This window comes from Pinus tabuliformis, chromosome 3_1, assembly GCF_031772625.1.
Source record: "Pinus tabuliformis cultivar Carrire ecotype Pingquan chromosome 3_1, CPIR1, whole genome shotgun sequence".
NCBI classification, from domain to species: Eukaryota; Viridiplantae; Streptophyta; class Pinopsida; order Pinales; family Pinaceae; genus Pinus; species Pinus tabuliformis.
This window is the reverse complement of record NC_142301.1, coordinates 791686136-791707107: the sequence shown is the minus strand read 5'-3', so window position 1 is coordinate 791707107 and position 20972 is coordinate 791686136. Positions and strand designations below refer to the sequence as shown.

Here is a 20972-nt window from a genome sequence, read left to right as displayed (position 1 = left end):
ACTCCCATTCGACCAACACTATGGACAACAACAACCAGGCATAGTGTAATGTTTTGCTGTGATCCTTTGCCTCTCTGTAGTTCGCGAGGAACTCCCTGCAAAGGTAGTGCGCTCAGTTAAATTGTACGCCCTCCATGCACTGGGACGGTAAGGCTACTACTGGTGCCCACACTTTGTCTGCGCGACACTTTCACATAATCTTTCCTGCCAAGATTTTTGTTGCTACTTTGACGACAGGGTCAGTTATACTTGTGATGGCATAGCCGCGTAGCTTCTTAACGAGTTTGAATTTGTCTTTCATTGCTTCAGCAAGGTCGCGCTTGCTTTTCTTTCCGCCAAACGCCATGGCCGGATTTTCTCCTGAGTGCGGCAGCCGAGTGATCTTATGGATCAGCATGTCAGTGATGGGTATCGACTCATCTTGCCACAGACACCCATTGTGCACCAAGAACAACAAATACTTGATCACTACCATGGTTATGGGTGTGTGGTTATAATGCGGTACCCACAACATGTTTAATAGACCCGCCTTATCCACCCCTTTTACCCACTTCCTTGGCTCCAGTGTGGTCACACCAGAGTCTTTGTAGAAGACGCGGTGCATGAGTTGGTCTATCGCTAAGTGGGGAAAACGTTCCGCATCAGCCAAATCCCAGTCCTCCAATTTTAAAAGGGGGATGCGCCCTAGGCGTGGTCCTTCAAAGACAATTTGGTCCGGTAGTAAGGGTGTGTGCAGTGTGACCTTACTTTCATCAATATCCTTTGGAACCTTTGTCTTGCCTCTGCGCGGAGGAATGTACTCGGGCAATTTAGAAATGGGGTCAGACCCCTCCACATCAATGTCCTTCGCCCCCTCCATATCAATGTCATCCGCACCCACATGGAGTTCTTCAACATCGGCTTTAGGCTCTAGGTCAATCACCTTGCCCTTCTCTTGCGCGGTGGGATTTCCCGTCTGTGGGTGCTTTCTAGGTGATGCGCACACCGACTATTGCGTTTTCTTCTTATCCTTCTTTGATTTTGGACCCTCCTTGGTTGGAGTAGGCCTTAGCCTGGGTGTCCTCGGGGATTTTGGCACTTCTACCAGTACTTCAACACTTTCTACCTCCGGGGCAACTCCCTCAACTGCCATTATTATCTCCGGGGTAGTTCCTTCGGCTGTCATTGCTTCTCCTGCACTCACGGTTTTTGCGGGCGCCGACATAATGCTAGACAACAACACCTGCGTCTCTGTTGGCAACTTCTCAAACACTGAACTTGCTATCAGGGCTTCAAATATCTCAGGGTTCATATGCGCCTGAGAGCTTAATACCTCAATTCTCAAAATGCCAAGTGTTTTTCGCTGGGCAGCCACTTGTAATTTATAGGCATTTTCAAATTCAAATCCGACCGTTCCCCCCATAACTCATTCATAAATGCTAGATTGGCGGTAGATTTTCACAGATCTTGCCCTTAAATTCTGACTTAAATGCCGCCCCCGCTCCTTTTGGCCGTTTTCTCAGTGTCAAGTCATGAACAATGACCATAACTGTCACTTTCTGGCTGCCCTGCGCGGTCTGTTCTTGGATAGCGTAGCTCCCTGCGCGTTTCTGCTGACATTGTGACATTCTGTCATTTCGCGCAGTTCCCCAATCGCGCATCTCCCTAACCCGGGTAGTGTAGTTTATAGTCTTGTGTCTCCTTTCAGATGTCTGGAGCGCTAAGACTCTGCTGCCATCATGTAGTCATCTAGTGATCTAAAAATGGGGCTCTCAGGATTCTTGTTTAGCTTACAAGAACCTCTCCCACTTCCAAAGCTTTAAATTTTCCCAAGTCTTAATGATTAACCAATGCGGAATTAAGAAATGCTTGAAAATATGGGTGTATGCTTGTATTTGTTTTCAGCTGATTATTTACTTTAAAATCTGTTGTTTGTGCTGATATGGGAATGTGCTTAAACTAATATATAAATGCATATAACAGTAGTTAAAGCAACACTAAAAACAAACACATAAGACAACAATATAATATGGAGTTCACCCTGATATCTTGGGCTATGTCTCCTTGAGCTCTAGTCAACTTGACTAGTCTCCCTTCGATTATGGAAATAGGTCTTTTACAAGTTCCACACTCAACTCCAATGTTTTACACAGGAACATTGGGCTCAGAACACCATCTTATCCCTTAGCTCTTGGCTCTGGCTCTTGGCTCTGACTCTAGCTCTGGCTCTTTGGCGCGGGCTCTGGTTCTGGCTCTCAGATCTCGCTTCTGGTGCTCGCTCTGCCTGTGGATCTCGGCTCTCTGCTTTGGCTTTTCTAAGCTCCTTCTCTCGGCCTTTGCATGCCTTTGTGTGTCGCTCGACCTCCAAGCAACTTCAACAACAATATGCTGCTGTCAATTGAGATCTCTAGATTTTCACTCGACCTTTGAGTGACTCCAAAGACTCTTTGCGCATTCACTTTTTCTCGCTGTTCGCTCTCCTCTCTTCTTCTGTCCTCCCCTTGCTTCTCTATCTCTGTCAGTCTGTGGCTTTAAGCCATTTGCTTCTTGACTGTTCGTTTCCGCTTTCAGATCTCTCGTTCCCTGTCTCTATCCAATTGAATCCCTTCTTTCAGCTATTACATTCACTGCATCACACCTCATAGGGAAGTGACCACCTATTCCATAACGGATAAGTTTCAGTTCACCGGAAACACTCGATCGTTTGAAATGACTGTTATTTCCGTTTACTCCAAGAATGCCCGCGAAACACGAATCTCTGCCAACTCATCATCCCCGTCGGACTTCAAATCTTTATGTGCCATACCTGATTTCTCCCTTGGGTCTGGTCACCCATCGGGTGCAATATCCACCGTTAGATCTGGGGCCTCCAGATCCTACGGTCATCGCTCTTAGCGCACGGTTGACTTGCTCAATCGTTAGCCCGCGATGAGAGCGGTTTTATCTCTCATCCGTCGGACACGCGTCATTCAACATATGGCATTGCTTGGTCCTCTGACAAACCCGCTTATTGCCCAAAACGCCTCCGATATTTCTCTGGTTTTGGAGCACAGGACCTGCTTGTCGATTTTAGTGCTTTTCCCACAGTTTTCTGGTTCCCCTTGTGACCGAGCGCTCGGGGATTTTCCTTCTCGAGGGTTTTGCCCAGTGATGCACGATTAGTGCTTTGCGTTAATCGCACATCAGAAACAGCGTCCGTTTCTGGGTTTGAGCTTCCCAACTGCCATTTTTGCACCATGCACAGTCTCCATGGGCCAACGGTCAAGCGCTTTGATCGAAGGTCCTCGTTGCTCCGTGCTGGCTGCAAATTACCATTATTCAAAGGTTATTTCTGATAAGCTTGATATCCACAAGACTATGAACTTCGGTATGAGTTTCTTTATATAGTTTGGGTAACTTTAAGAGAGTTTAAGGATCCAATTTAGATCATCTAGCCGGATCGCTGGTGTATGGCTTTAATCGGTTGCCATTCACTCGTCCTAGAATGGTTCTCCATTCAATTTCACCAACTAAACTGCTCCACCATCGGTAATCTCCTTGATGACATAGGGCCCCAGCCAATGCATCCTAAATTTCCCTGGAAATTTATAAAACTTGCTATCATATAACAAAACTATATCATTTACCTTGAAGGTGCACAGTTTGAGGTGTTGATCAAGCCATGCCTTTTTGTGCTCTTTTTGAACTTGTTGATGAAATCTAGCTAGAAATCTATCCTCCTCAAGTTCCATTAGCTGCACGATCCTTTCTTCCAGGGCTTCGCGATCCGCCATTCTTGTGAATGTCGCTATGCGTAGACTAGGTACAATGTACTCCATCGACATCACAACTTCCACTCCATAAACCAGTCTGAACGACGTTTGTCCAGTAAACTTCTTGCAAGTCGTTCTATAAGCTCAGAGCACTGTGGGTACACGAACATCCCAGTCTTTTCTTTGAGCATTACACACCTTCATGAGTGTGATCTGCAATATTTTATTAAATGCTTCCACCGTCCCATTAGCCTGCAGATGATAGGGTGTGCTCTTCTGATGGTAAACCTGAAACTCCTCCGTCATCGCGTTGATCGTCTCATTGAGAAAGTGTGTATCGCGATCGCTCATTAGGATTTTTGGACAACCGAACCTTGTTAGCACGTACTCAAAGATAAATTTTGCTGTTGTCGCGCTTGTATAGTCCTTCACAGGCTGCGCCTCCGCCCATCTGGTTAAATATTCAATCGCGGTGATGATGTACTGCGCACCCGTCTTCTTCCCTGGAGGTTGAATTGGTCCTACAAAGTCAATCATCCACTTCTCAAAGGACTGTAGTGATATCTGCGGATTCATTAGCATTTCATCCATGCGTGAGGGTCTGCCCATCCTTTGGCATGCGTCGCATGTCCTACAATACACTTTTGAATCCTTATGCAAGGTCGGCCACCATAACCCAGCGTGTAGAATCTTCTGCGCTGTTGATTTTCCTTCATAATGACCTCCTGCGGCTCCATCATGAGCCTCAGTGAGGATGTTGTTTTGTTCAAACTCTGGCACATAACATCGCAATATTTCATCTGATCCCATTTTGTACAAGTGCCCTGCAATGATAGAAAAGTCTGTCGCGCGCACCACTAGTTCCTTCTTCTATTGGCTTGTATATCCTTCCGGAGCCATACTTGTCGTTAGGAAGTGTATAATATCTTCAAAGTGACTGTCCGTGACGTGCATTGCAAAGAGTTGCGCGTCAAGTAGCCCCTCCTCCAAATTAGTAGGTTCCTCTCCCGTTTCGATGTGCGACAGATGATCCGGTCCAACATTCAAGCATCCTGGTTTCACAATAACTTCAAAATCATACTCCTGGAACAACAACAACCACCTGCATATCTTCCCCCCCAACACAAGCTTGTTGACCAGGTATTTCAACGCGGAATGGTCTGTATACATCTTAAAGTGTCCGCCCAACAAATAGTGCCTGAACTTCTGGAGCGCATACACCATAGCTAATCCTTCGCGCTCTGTTGTGGAAAAAAATTTCTCTGCTTTGGACAACTTCCTACTTGCAAACGCCATAGGATGATCCAAGTCCCCTTCATCGGCCTGTGTCAGTACTGCTCCTAGCGCAATACATGACATGTCCACATGCAAATGAAATTCCTTCTTCCAATCCAGAAAGACTAGGATCGACGCAGTGACCATCTTCTCGTTCAACACATCCAAGCTCTTCTGGCATTCTTCATTCCAACCTAACGTAACATCATTTTTTAACAATTTTTCCATCGGTGCGGTAATCTGGGCATAGCTCTTGATGAATTTTCTATAGTATCCCGTATGACCCAGTGTTGCGCGCAACTGTTTCACGCTCCTTGGCGCCTCCAAATTGATTATGGCTGCGATCTTAGCTGGGTCTACCATCAAGCCTTGTCTGCATACCACATGGCCCAACAAGACCCTAAAAGGGACACAAAACAAACATTTCTTCAGATTGAGCATGATCTAGTACCTCCGACATGTATCTAACATTAAGCGCATACTTGCCACATGGCGCTTCACCAGTCCAAAAACTGTCCAATCATCAAAGTATACTTCTAGAAATTTATGAATAAAATCCTTGAATGTTGCGATGACTATGTGCGAAAAGATCGCCAGTGCGTTCTTCAGCCCAAACATCATCACTTTATACTAGAATCATCCCCATTCAGTTATGAAGGTCACCTTACTTCTATCCTCCGACGCGATCTTGATTTGATGGTACCCAGAGAACCCATCAGTGAACGAATACGCTTCTTGGCCACCAACATTATCCAAGACCTCATCGGTGAACGGGGTTGGGAAGGGATCATGCACGTAGACATCATTCAACTTCTTGAGATCTACACATATCCTTATTTCTTCCTTCTGCTTCTTTTCCTGAACCACTATTGGGCTTACCCAATCAGATTCTTCCATCGGTTCAATGATGTTCTCCGCGAGCATATTATCTAACTCAACACGGACCCTTTCCTTATACTTCGGATTGAGGTGGTAAGGTATTTGTTTCACAGGTTTCACGTCCGGTTTTAGGGTGATCTTCATGACACCTAGGTCTCCTATTATTCCTTTCAGATTGGAAAACTTCGTGGGGAACAAGTCCTGATATTCGTGGAGCAGTTCGGCGACCTTATCTACTGTCATGTCGTCCCAATAGTGCCCAATCTTTACAAACTTCAGATCTACTTCCGTGCTAATGTTCACCTGTCTAGTTCTGAGCGGCTCTGTTATGTCAGGGTTCTCTAGTTGTGGTCCTTTGACTCTATGGTGACCTTCAATCTCTGGGATATTAATCTTTCTCGGGTCTTCGTCTGCTTCTTCCACTGTTACATTGTAACACTCTAGCTCGTGGCTCAGCTGGGTAGTCCAATCAGGCTGAATCAGGTCTAGAGGATCCTACGGTATCCTAAAGATGGCTGCCTTAACCTCCTACAATGCTTCATCGATAGATTGAAATCCATCCTCAAAACTGAACATCATCAGAAATCTTTGGCATAAAACATCCCATTCTTCGGTGCCATGACAAAGTTTTGTCTCCAAGTACCAATTCATTGGTATAACATCCAAGGTATGACAAAACAGATGGACCCACTTCGGCTGAGACTTCGCTCCATATACTTCAGTCCATTTGGCCAAATGATCGCGCGGATCATTCAGGAGCTCTCACGGTCCCATGCAATACGTCTTTCTGCTGTTGGATTCACCCAATCTTGGTCTCGTGTCATTATCTTGTAAATCTGGTCCAAATTGTCATCACTTTCATAATCGCGGACTAGTTCTGTATAGTGCGGTCCTTCTGCAGGATCCAATGGCACCACTACGTGGAGTGATTTCTTCTCAAATATCATCTTTCACTTCTTCAGGTTGATTACCCCATTCATGTCAGTGGCCCAATCGATCCCAAGGAGCATGGGGTAGGGATTGCTATCATCCACAATCTCTATTACTTCAAAATCCGCTAGTGCGCTCGCGCCTTCGATGTCAACTATTACCCCCTACAACCTTCCCATTGGGATGATTTTCTGTTGATTCGCCATCCTTAACTGGATCGGAGACCACTGTAGCGTAGGTCTCCCCATTCTTTCCCATGTTTGTTTTGGCAAAACATTCGCGTTGAACCCCAGATCCAAGATAACTTGGTCCATTTCGTATTCTCCTATCTGCGCGGTGAGTCTCATCTCACATCCAGTCCTTGCCTTATGCTTACCAAGCTTTCTGACTACGCGTGGTTCGCTAGTAGCATTTTCCTTGCCAGTGCACCGATTGATTAGTTCCTGTAGTCCCTTCACAACCTTACTATCGCAGAGTAGTTTCATGTAGGTTTCCAAGAACGTGATAATCATGGTTGGGTCCGTTTCTCCAACCGGTTTCTCCTGACTTCCTGAGGTAGAGGCCTCGCCAAAAATTTTCTTCGCTTCCATAAATGTTTCTTTTGCATGTTCCAGATCAAACTCGATCTCCTTTTCTGGTACTTTGCGGACCCACTCACCCTCTGCAAGTTGCTTCCCCTTATCCTCACCAGTTGTCGTTCCACTTCGCAACATAATGTTTACCTTAGCATCTTTCTCGCGAGGCTTAGCCCTCATCATCTGTAGGTTCTGAGTCGGTTGCGGAGGTTGCGCCCCTTTTTCGTGAATCTTAGCCAACAGTATAGGGAAATCCTCAGTCGCATGGTCAAAATGAGTACAATAGCGGCATGACAGTCGCGTCGGATTCAGGTAGTCTCTCACGTAGTGTTTGGATCCTCCAAAATTGTAACAAATAAGTTGCCCTCGACCTCTACCAGGTCCTCCTCCACCTCAGCCTCGGTCGCGCCCCTGACACTCACCTCGCGCTCCTTGAGCGCCTTGGTTCGGAGGCCGTGTTTCTGCCTGCACCCTATATGCAGGTGTCCTGTCCATTATTAATTCGTAACTACGACAATTATGCTCGTCATGACCCACTGACTGACAGAAATTGCAGAAGAGATGTTGTGGTGTCTGTACGAATTTCTGTAACAAACGGCAATTGTCGATCGCATGTTTCCCAACTACCTGGCAGATAACACACCATAGCGCGAGCCCTGTACTTGGCCCTGCTGCAGCCTTCGGCCTCAGAGGCATCGGTCCCCCTGCTACAACATAATTCGCAAGGACTGGACAGTGATCCTTGTCATGCCCCTGATCTTTGCATCTCAGGCACTAGACTTTTTCGTGTGCCTCTAGCCGAGCTGTTATGTCTTTCTTCAAGCATCGCATTTTGAGGCAAAGGTTTTGCAACTAAGCATGAATCTGCTGAACCACCAGATTAACATCCTGCATTGGTGTCTCATGCAACATCATCGCGATTTCTAGAGTTTCTGCCTGGGTCTCGTTCTTCTGTTGTGATAGCGCAACCCTTAGGTGAGGCAGGAGCGAGGCCACAAACCATTTGCGGTGTTTCCCATCAGTCAGATTCATGTTGGCTTCACGGATCGTACACTTCAATATTTGATCCAAATCCTAGGGCGTCTCTCCAGGCTTCATCATGATCTCCTTGAATCCCATAATGGATTGTGCTTGAGACTTAGGTCTACTGAATTCCCTATTCAGTGCAATCTGGATATCTGCCAACGCAGACGTCGGGTTATCAGTACTGTACTTAATGTACCACGTTAGTGCACGGTCCTGCAAAGCACTAACCAATGTTGCTTTCTTCATTTGATCATCCGTGATACCCTGAGCTTCCCATACAACCTTCGCGACAAACCAAAACTGGTTTGGATCTTCATTTCCTACGCCCTTGAACACAGGTAGCTTTATGGAGTTCGCCATGTTGAATGGTGGTGGAGGTGGCGGTGGTGTGGGTGAGGGGGTAAGCGGTGGAGGTGAGGATGGAGGCGGTGTGGGTATTCGTAGGAACCCTTGTCTTATCAACTGAATAGCACTCAGTGGAGAAGCCTGTGCTGCTCCTTCGTCGTCACTCAGAGGAGGTTCAATCAACGGGCTATATTCAAGACCTTTTCTTCCTCCGTCCCTGAAATACCTTCCACTTCGCGTAGCCCCAAACATCAAGGTAACTGCATGACCCACTTTTCACACAAGAGCATCTTAATCCAAGTATTTAATGATTTCAAATACTTACCTCGCGACCCCTTGAAGAAGCGGCGCTCTGCTTCGCTATAACTGACCGAAGTATCGACTGCGAACTCTGTCACAAACCCTCCTATGATACGGTTGAGCCAATGATCGACAACGTGCACAATCTTATCTTCAGAGGCTTCCAATTTCCGTACTAACTCTGGGGTCCAGACAATCGGGCCATCAGGGCTCCACCTCCCTTGGTCATCTGCCAAGTTCATGATCCACTCGTATAATTCAACAAGGAAGGAACAGAAGAAGATTTCATGTATCTTTGTGTACAAACATCTGTCCAACCACTATTCTTTTGTCAATCGCAGATTCCTGTTTTCTTGTGCCATGAATTCATGGATCTTTCTATCCAACTAGTCTTCAATCTCCTTCTCAGTTGGATTCCAATTATGCGACATCACACATCTCATTATGCAGATCCCGATCACGGCAATAGAACCATTTGTTGCCTTGATGGGCCCTAACCCAGGTTCAGTGTTAGTTAGCCAAGCAAATCCCTACACTACTGGCCTTTTCGGCATCAATTCGCGGAGCGCAGATTGAAGTCTCACCCAAAGCAGTATGGGGGGATGCAGGAACAAAGTTTCCGCACCCTGAGATGGTTGTGATGTCGGTGTTACACTTTAACTCTGCCTTTGAGCAGATCGATAAGCCTTTAGGGCTTATCAATGTACTTCTCTTTTAGTCTTTCAGAACCTCCGCGAAGGTCTGCGATCGTCCTTCGCGTAACCCTAACAAGCAATCTCAACACTTACACGCCTTTGTAACTACTTTGATGTATAGTTCCCTGAATTATCTTAAGTGTTTGCCAATTCTATCATGCAATTAAGATTATCTTCACGGAAACATATATCTCTACTCGCGTTCATATAATAGAGGAAAACATATAGAGTCGCGCCTCAATTTAGCAATAAAACATAAACCCAGTGCTTAACATAACATAATCGCATGCAATTGACAGAATTAAAATACACAGTAATTTCATAATACTCTTCTTATTGATGATCCAGATTTCCAGTACAGACTCTGACTACCCTGCGCACACAACTGCAGGGGTCCGCGCACTCAGCTACGGACTTCTACCCTAAGCCTCTGCGCACTCAGCCGCAGAGCCTCTTTCTGATCTAAAAATGAAGATATTAGATTACTTTTAAGGTATTAGAGACTTATGTGCATGGATTTGCGTATATTACTTAGTGCAATGGATCGATAAGATAGCAAATAACATAGACAAGAAAGCAGTTAAAGAAACATAATAGACAAACACACATAAACACAACAAGTTTAATATGGAGTTCACCCAAAACTCCTGGGCTACGTCTCCTGGTCTAGCCTTCAGTGGTGACCTCTCTATTATGTCTTCAAGAGCAGAGTTTTACAAAAGTGAGCTCAATTTGAGTCTCAACACACAGATACAAAACAACAGGAGTTTACTTGAATCCCTCAAGTCTCTCTGAGTACACAGACTCTCTCTCTGTCTCTGTTTTCTCTCTATCTCAGCACTGCTTGCCTTTGTCTCTGTCATTCTGTGGCTTTTAAATCCAATCTGCACTATCTGTTCGTTTCCTCTTTTGGGCTCTCTGGCTTCCGACCTCTGTCTGCTCAAATCCCCCTCTCAGCGTTAGCAATCATTTCTAAACGCCTTTAGGGATGGTGGCCACCTGTTTTGTAACGGAATGGACCATCGGTGCCTTTGAAATCCCAAAAATGGTCGTTCTCTATTTACACAGAGAATACATAGAAAACCTATAAAAATCTGCCCAAACACAGTCTATCGGACTTCAAAAATCATTAATTTCGCCTTATATCCTTTCGGATCCATCTTCGGGCGCCATCGCAAGTAATCGTTGATCAACGACTATTATTGATTTCGGGTGGCTAACACGCACGGGGATTACCCGCCCGAAAAGGGTGGTTTTCTCTCTCCGGCGCCTAGCCACGTGGCAGCCAGTGTATGGGCTCGGGTGGAGCCCGACCAAAACCACTTACCGCCTACGGCCCGCCCGAAATCCCGCTCGTTTCATGGTTTCCCTTTGTATTTGAAAAATACATTAAAACATTGAAAACATCGCAAAATGGCTTTATGGCGGACTTGAAATGTTATGCAACTGCATTTACAAACCCTTTCGGGTCCGGTTTCATCGCATCGATGCATTCCCTTCGCATTTCGTTTGTTTAATGAAAATGCAAAAATACATAGAAAAATGCCATTTTACAGAACTCAATATATATTAAATTTGGTCCATAATTCCGTTGGGTTCGGCTATTGCTAGTCGCATATACATATGGCCCTGCTCCTCTGTATTACTCCGACGCGATTTTACGATACGTCTTGTTGCAATCACATATCGCATAAGCCCCGGGCCGTTGGTAAGCGCTCCCTTGTGGTTTGCCGACACAATATTGCGATTCAACTTGGGCCGTCGATCTGCGCGCTTGATCGACGGTCCTTGTTGACCGCGCTGATCATTGTTGCAATATTTATGTGGTAGCCTCCGATAGCCTCCATTTGCCTTCGCCGATTGTGATATGTCGATCGGATCTGGACCGTTGATTGGCCAAATCCGATGACTCCTATGCATCACTATCCAAGCCTCCGATAGGCTCCATTTTCTTTGTTTCCTTGTGTTTTTCACTCCCGATAATATTATCCGTCATTTCTAAGAGTTCTTCTTTTGTGATAGTTTTGATCTTTAGAAGACTTTGAAGGCTTAGAGGGTTTTCTGGATCCATTTTGGATCACGCCTTTCCACTGAAAATGCTTTTGGACCACTAAAAGTTGGTTTTCAAGCATCGATCAAGTGAGGATACAACTTCCTCACTTGTCCAATTTCTATCCATCATGCACTGCTTGGTTTTGAACATTTGAGTCCGATTCTGAGGTACTCAACATCCCCTCTGTGCGTAGTTCTCACCTTCCTGTCCAAAACTATATCTTCCTGCAACTCACTGAGATATTCAGGCAACAGATCATCAACAGAAGGCAACTGACTTTGCTCTTTGGGATCTTCAATCAATGAAGGTTCAAACAGTCTCAAGTTCTCTACATTAACTACTGAATAGATGTGCATGTAAGCTGGAAAATCAAGGTGAAAAGCGTTCTCACCAATTTTCTCAAGTATCTTGAAAGGCCCATACCTTATTGGCTTCAGCTTCTTACCTTCACCTTGCATTCTGTCTTTGCTGATGTACAACCAGACTTGATCACCAACTTGGAAGATATGCTCAATTCGATGCTTATCATGCCTTGCCTTATACTTGGCCTAGCTTCTTTCCAATAGTTCCTGCACTGCCTGGTGAATTTCTTGGATCTGTTCAATGAACTTGGTTGCTTTGTCCACATCACTGTGTCCATCAACTGCTATGTCTTTTCCAAAGACAAAATCCAAGGGAGACTTTGGTGTAAAACCAAAACAAGTCTCAAAAGGAGATCTTTGTGTAGAAGAGTGTTTAGCATGGTTGTAAGCATGTTGCACATAACACAAATGTTCATCCCAAAGCTTGGGATGCTTGCTGCAATAGCCCCTGAGCAACTGGATCACTGTCCTGTTGACCACCTCTGTTTGACCATCTGTTTGTGGATGAAAGGTTGTGCTCTTCTTTAGTTTGGTGTCCATCAATTCCCACAGACTTGACCAAAAATTCCCAACAAATCGGGAATCTCGATCAGATACAATGGAAGTGGGTAACCCAAAATGAACCCAGACATGCTGAAAGAACAACTTTGTTGTTTGTTCAGTTGTAATCTACTTGTTACAAGGTATTAAAATACACATTTTGCTGAACCTGTCCACAATAACATATAAATAGTCATGACCTTTTCTAGATTTTGGCAATCCCCCAACAAAGTCCATGGAAACACTTTCCCAAGGACGAGAAGGAACTGGAAGTGGAGTGTACAAGCCTAATTTTCTATTGCTGGGCTTGCTTTTAGCACACATAGTACACCCTTTAATATATCTAGAAACTGTTTCATGCATTCTTGGCCAATAGCAGAACCTTTGCAGTTGTGCAACTGTTTTACTTACACCAAAATGACCTGATATAAGAGAAGTATGTGCTTCTTGGATTATGTTAACTCTTTCAGTTTGTGGAATGCATAACTTTCCAAAATGATACAAGAGTTGGTCCTTAACATAATAATCCAATTCTTCTACTTGTTTTCCATGACTTAAAGTTGCATATACATCTTTAAAATCTATATCTTGAGCATATTGTTCAATGTAGCTTTCATGCATTACTGAGTTATGCTTAAGTATAGTAGATGCATTTATGATTGGTCTAGACAACATATCTACAACTTTATTGTGTATGCCCTTCTTATATTTGATGACTAGATGAAACTGCTGTAGAAAACCCATCCACCTATAGTGTCTTGATTGCTGCAATTTAGTTTGTGAGTGCAAATACTGAAGTGGTTGATGATCAGTATGTATAATTGTTTCTTTGCCCATTAAGTAATGTTTTCACTTTTTCACACTTTGTACTAATGCATACAATTCTTTATCATATGTGGGATAATTAACTACTGCAAAATTAAATGTCTCAGAATGATAGCATATGGGTTTACCATGTTGCATCAACACTGCTCCCATGGCATAGTCACTGGCATTTATTTCAATATCAAATGGTCGTTGAAGATCTGGCAATGCTAGTACTGGTGCAGTGCTAATTTTTTCTTTCAAGGTGTCGAAGGCTTTCTATTGTTTGCCTCCCCACTGAAACACCTTGTTCAATCCTGTTAAAGCATGCAAGGGAGCCACAATCAAGGAAAAGTTAGCAATAAACTTTCTCCAATATTGTGCTGCTCCTAGGAAACCCCTCACTTCTGTAGTAGATTTGGGTTTAGGCTAGTTCACAATGACTTCAACCTTAGAGGGATCTATCTTCAATTCACTACCCCCTACAATATGACCCAAATAATTTAAAGATGTTTTGCCAAATTCACATTTTGATAACTTAACATAGAGATTTTCCCTTTTCAAAACATCTAAAGTCTGCTTTACATGCTTCAAATGTTCTTCCCATGTTTTACTGAAAACAAGAATGTCATCTAAATATACAATTACAAAATCATCAATAAAAGGCCTGAGTACATCATTCATAACTCTCATGAAAGTGGTAGGAGCATTAGTTAAGCCAAAATGTATAACCAACCATTCATACAGCCCTTGCTTCGTTTTGAAAGCAGTCTTCCATGCATCTTGTTCTGCTACTCTAACCTAATGATAACCACTACGCAAGTCCAACTTGGAAAAGTAAACTGCTTCTTTCAGTTGGTCTAATAGATCATCAATGCGAGGGAGAGGATAACGATTCTTAATCGTTATTTTATTCAGTGCTCTGTAATCAATGCACATCCTCCACAAACCATATTTCTTCCTCACCAACACGATTGGAGATCTGCATGGTTTTGTGCTTGGTCTTATGAACCCTTTCTCGAGCAGCTCCTGTACCTGCTTCTTAATCTCTACATTCTCTAAAGCGGATAACCTGTACATTTCGATGTTAGGCAATGGAGCATTTTGCTGCAAATGAATATCATGTACTATTTCCCTTTTGGGTGGCAGACCTTTAGGTTCTTGAAATAGGATATCATATTCTGAAACAACTTTTTCTAAATCAGCTTTCTGTTTAGCATCACAACCTTCAAATACATTGGTTTTATCAGGGTTCTTTTCCTTTACAACCATTAGTAAAAATTGCTTGCACGAATTTACAATTATTTTCATCTGCTTTGAGTTTATGAGAGTGTAGTTATTTTTGAGTTTATGAGCTCTTACAATGTATATAGTTCCATCTTCAGTGAGTTGATACTTATTTTCAGCTCTATAGAAAATGTCTTTTCTATCATACAAGTAAGGACTTCCTAAAACAATTCCACATATATCCAAGGGAACTATATCTAACTCAACCTCATCTACAAATGCTGACCCAATAGCAAACCTAAGTTTACATTGTCTAGTCACTTGTAGCTTTGCTTTATCACATAACCAACCTAATGGATATGGCTTCTTGTGTGGTGTGGTTAGTAATCCCAACTTCTTTACAATTGCTTCAGAAATCAAGTTTACTTGTGATCCACTATCAAATAATGTATCAATCTTTTGATGCTTGGAAATAACTCTATAATGAAAAAGCTCATGTCTTTTCCTCTCATTTTCTTCATTATCAATAGATTGTGCATAATTACTAGTAGATGCTTCAGAATTTTTACCTTTTATACCTGTGGTTGTGACTGTTGTTTCATCACCTGAGTCTGACCCCAAATCTTTCTGAATAGCAGCATCAATTTTCTTATTCTTGCCATCGAACTTCTTGGGTTTCAGCTTCAGATGCAAAGACCAACAATGTGCATCATCATGTTCATCCTTCTTGCAGTGAGTGCATGAAGGTTTGTCTTTCTGTATAGCATTTGCCTTCCTCTCTTTCCATTTCTGCTTCTTCTTTTCCTTGTTCTTGCTTGCAGTGGGTTTTGATGATCCCCCAATCTCTGGGTTCACATCCTTGCCTCTAGCCTCTAGATGTGTAGCCTGAACTGATACCTCATCTATGCTAGTAGGGTTAAACATGAGAATGGTGTGCCTCAAATAGTTATGCAAACCACCTATATACTTCAACAAAGTTTTAGGTGAGTCTAGCGAAATGCCTAGAATTAAAGCTCTTTTTCTAAATTCTTGGGTATAGCTTTGTTCACTTTGCCCCTTTAATTGGCGAATCCAACTCATCATTGCTTGCTACATATAAACTAGTGGATATAATTGTTTTTTAATGACAGAAGCAAATTCACTCCAGGTAGAAAGAATTTTACCATGCTTCTTCAAATCAGTGTGTGTCTTGCCTTCCCACCACACTAGGGTAGTTCCTCCAAGGCGAAGGCTAGCCAACTAAATCTTTCTCCTTTCTGAATTGATGTTCTGCACCCTGCAATATACATCAATCTATCTAATCCAGTTATCTAGCTTTTCTACATTTAATTCTCCATCATAGATTGGCAAATCAAACTTTACATCTAATTTAATCAAAGATGTTTTCTTCTTTTTCTTTTCAGGGCTAGGAGATGAGGATGATGGAGGTGATGGTGGAGGAGATGATGGAGGAAGATTTTCCCCTTTCCCTTTGCCCTTTGGGGCATCTAGAGAAGGTTCCTCTACTCCTTTATCTTGTTTGGGTGTCGAAGTGCTTTCACCTCGACCCTTCTTGAATTCTCGATACATCTCTTCTACCATGGCTCTCATGGTCATGAAACTGTCCATGAATTGAGATTTTGATTCCAATGGGACTTGTTCTGCCATTTTCCTCCTAGGACAGACTCTTCCAATTTCTGGATTAGCCTCAACCAGTTCTCCTTCTCCTAATTTGAGCTTTGACCTAGTTAGCATTCAACAATCCAACACAAGCTTGTCTAACCTTAACAAACCTAAAGCTTTGATACCACTTGATCTGAAAATGAAAATCTTAGATTACTTTTAAGGTATTACAGACTTATGTGCATGGATATGCCTATATTACTTAGTGCAATGGATCGATAAGATTGCGAATAACATAGACAAGGAAGCAGTTAAAGAAACATAATAGACAAACACACATAAACACAACAAGTTAATATGGAGTTCACCCAAAACTCCTGGGCTACGTCTCCTGGTCCAGCCTTCAGTGGTGGCCTCTCTATTATGTCTTCAAGAGTAGAGTTTTACAAAAGTGAGCTCAATTTGAGTCGCAACACACAGATACAAAACAACAGGAGTTTACTTGAATCCCTCAAGTTTCTTTGAGTACACAGACTCGCTCTCTGTCTCAGCACTGCTTGCCTCTGTCTCTGTCATTCTGTGGCTTTTAAAGCCAATCTGCGCTGTCTGTTCATTTCCTCTTTTGGGCTCTCTGGCTTCCAGCCTCTGTCCGCTCAAATCCCCCTCTGAGCGTTAGCAATCATTGCTAACACCTTCAGGGATGGTGGCCACTTGTTCTGTAATAGAATGTACCATCGGTGCCTTTGAAATCCCAAAAATGGTCGTTCTCTGTTTACACAAAGAATACACAGAAAACCTATAAAAATCTGCCCAAACGCAGTTTATCGGACTTCAAAAATCATTAATTCCGCCTTATATCCTTTCGGATCTGTCTTCGGGTGCCATTGCAAGTAATCGAGATCAATGACTATTATTGATTTTGGGTGGCTAACACACACAGGGATTACCCACCCAAAAAGGGTGGTTTTCTCTCTCTGGTGCCTAGCCACGTGGTAGCCAGTGTATGGGCTCAGGCGGAGCCCGCGAAAACAACTTGCCGCCTATGGCCCGCTCGAAATCTCGCTCGTTTTGTGGTTTCCCTTTGTATTTGAAAAATACATGAAAACACTGAAAACATCGCAAAATGGCTTTATGGCAAACTTGAAATGTTATGCAACTACATTTACAAACCCTTTTGGGTCCGGTTTCATCACATCGACGCATTCCCTTCGCATTTCGTTTGTTTAACGAAAACGAATACATAGAAAAATGCCGTTTTACGAAACTCAATGTATATTAAATTTGGTCCATAATTCCGTCGGGTCCGACTATCGCTAGTCGCATATACATATGGCCCCACTCCTTTGTATTACTCCGACGCGATTTTGCGATGTGACTTGTCGCAATCGCATAAGCCCCGGGCCGTTGGTAAGCGCTCCCTTGTGGTTTGCCGACGCGATATTGTGATTCAACTTGGGCCATCGCTCTGTGTGCTTGATCGACGATCTTTGTTGACTGCACTGATCGCTGTCGCAATATTTATGTGGTAGCCTCTGATAGCCTCCATCTGCCTTCACCGATTGCGATATGCCGATCGGATCTGGACCGTTGATCAACCAGATCCGATGGCTCCTGTGCATCACTATCCAAGCCTCTGATAGGCTCTATTTCCGCTATTTCCTTGTGTTTTTCACTCCCGATAGTGTTATCCGCCATTTCTAAGAGTTCTTCTTTTGCAATAGTTTTGATCTTTAGAAGACTTTGAAGACTTAGAGGGTTTTTTGGATCCATTTTGGATCACTTTCCTACGCTAAGACTCTCGTTCTTAGCTTTTCACAGACTCATCAATGACTCTGTCTCCCTACTCCGCTGAACAGAACTATCTTAGACTCCTCTAAGACCTCCTTTTTATACAATTCCATGGTCCGTGGACCAAGGGTGGATCTCATCAAGTTGACACAACCTATCTAAACTAAGGGTGGAAACCCTTTTTGACTCTTGATATCTTCGTGCTCCGTGATCAAAAAATGCGGAGACTTTACATTTCTTTATACAAAATTCAGGTCTTCTGCCCCAAAACTTGGGCTTTTAACCCCAAAATTGACCCTAGGGGACCTGTTCCCAACAAATGTACTGAGGATAATACATAAATAATGGAGAAGGGAATGTAACACCCCTAGGATATCTGTTGTGTATATTTGTGCATATTGTAATTAAGTTGGTGAGCCAAGATTTTGTTTGGCTTGTGAGCCTATGTGTGTATATATATTTGTTGGGATTGTGTGCCTACGTATATCATGTTTGTGAGGTTAGAGTGCCTATGTGATTTTAGGTCAGCGGGCCTAAGTGCTAAAAAGCTAGTGAGCTTAGCTATGTAATATGTGATCACACATATTAATAAAAATACATTGCTGCTATAAACCAAGTCAAACAAGCGAGATGGGGGGCCAAGACTCCACTAGTGGGAAAGGGGGCTAAGGGCCAAGTGAAGGGGGACTAAAGCCAAATAATAAATAAAAGCCTAAAGTTATAAATCACATGTTTTTATCCTAAGATCTTAAGGAGGCTTCTTAATGTGCCACTTAAAAAGTAGGGATTTGGAGTAATTCTCCGTTCTACTCTCATTCTCACCACTCTAACTAGTATACTTGCACTCCCACATTTTACTCACATTGGATGTATCCTTTAGTCCCATTGACCCACTTTTTGTAGTCATTTGTTGGACATTAATAAAATTATTTTATCTTATATTAGGGAAAAGAATGACATTGCTAGTGTTGCTTGGTATAAGTGCACTTCTCCTTCGACTGTCTTGGCAAAGGATAGAGCCTTTGAGGGAAAGTCTAGGGATAGGATTCCTTGTGTGAGGCCTAAAAAGTACCTGGACACCTTTGAGGGTAGTTGAAATTCTTGGAGCCACAAGACCTTGAGACTTCTTGGCTGTCTTGTGCTGGGAGCTCTTGAAGGGTAGTGGCACAACCTGAGGGATTGCAGCGACAAAGAAGGGGGTGCACTACCTTTGAGTTGTGCAAGCCAATGGGGAATGAGTATTGTAAGTTGGAGCATTGATAGAGTTTGGTACCTTAGCGTTGACCATGTTTTGCTCTGAATGTGGACCATAGTTGGCTTTAGGTGAGTCTTTGCCTTGGTAAAGTCATAGCAGCAGTTCAAGGGCGACTCACTGCCGAGAGTAATAGAGTAGTGAGATCTATGGCTGGGTGGAACATCTGAGATCTACAACAAGTTGGTGCATCTTATAAGATACTTGTTCTTATTATGTGTTAAAATGCTTTTTAGTTGTGTTATTTCTTATAGTTATATCCTGATTATGAAATTATATGCATTTTCTCCATGCTTAATATACTATTATGGGTACTTGATATGTTGCATCATTTAGTTGCATGAGGTAAGCATACCTCATGAACCTAGGTTAATTAAGGTACCGGGGCTACCTAATTGATAGAAAATAGACCTAGTAGGGTGATCAGGCCACATTACAGAGCAACTAATTGAACTTCTGGTTGAGGTTTGATCCTGGTAGACATTTATATGTATGGTATTAGAGCTAATTATCAGCCAAGTTTAAGGAATTTCAAATTATGGTGTCAGGGGCAAGGTTCGGAAGTAACGCACCTCAGCCTGGGTGGCCGGGGGTGTTACAACTTGTAATAGCAATATCAGGAAGCAGAATAACCAATGTTGCCATTGTCAGTGTCAAACGAACCATCATCCTGAAGCATGTATGTCTTCAGATTTATTGTAATAGCAATATCGGGGAGCAAAAGAACTATCATCCTGAAGCACGTATGTCTTGAGATTTAGAGCCAGGAGTTGATGGAGCATGGGAAATATAAAGTTGCAGTCATGTGATATCATATGGAGGAGCTCTTGCCAATCCAATCTGCAATTGGCAGGGTTCCGCTTTACAATATCTCTGCATCGTGATTCTGAATGAGAAAGAAAGCATGGTAGAAGAACTTATTTTAAGGATAAAGAGAATAGTCTGAGAAATACGTAACATACAGGCATCTGCTTCAGCCTTCCGCTTATGATGCAGGACGAGTGGGGCCATGGTCCCATTTCTGGATAGCTCTCAGCAGCAACAGTTACCACAATGCCTTTCCCGCATAATAAACAATCAACTCTTGAATGGATCCTGGAGATTTCATACTTGATTATTAAGGACCGTCTCTGTCACACTCTAGAGTGTGTAATTGCTCATAGAAAATGGAGTGCTGGAAATCAAAATGCTGAAACAGGTTTACAATTTTTAAGAGAAAACATTGAAGGGATGGTTTGCAAGGATGAATACGCCCCTATTGGATCTCAAATTATCTTCCCTGGCATGTTAGAAGAGGCAAAGGCTTGTGCTCGGAACATCCTTATGATTTGACACACATCAAACTCATGCTCACTCATCGAGAAGGGCAAAGCAATAGACAATCTGCATGACTGATCTTTAATCTATTTAGTGGAGAGAATTCATAAATTTGTATGCTATGATCGCAATAATAGTGTGCTAAGTTTTTATCCCATAATTTTGTATGCTATGATCGCAATAATATTGTATGCTATGATCGCAATAATAGATCGACTACAACAATTAGGATTAGCAAGACATTTTAAAAACGAGATAATGCACGCTTTAG

The 20972-nt window shown here is 43.0% G+C and overlaps 1 protein-coding gene across 1 annotated transcript in view; it reads right to left on the bottom strand.

Moving 5' to 3' along the window:
* Positions 1–988: 988 nt before the first annotated feature.
* Positions 989–20972, bottom strand: part of LOC149189822 (ABC transporter G family member 22-like) — a 28424-nt gene continuing 8440 nt past the window's right edge. The window contains exon 9 of the mRNA XM_089410353.1: positions 989–1297. Coding sequence (XP_089266479.1) covers positions 989–1297 — 309 coding nt within the window. The remainder of the gene's footprint in view (positions 1298–20972) is intronic.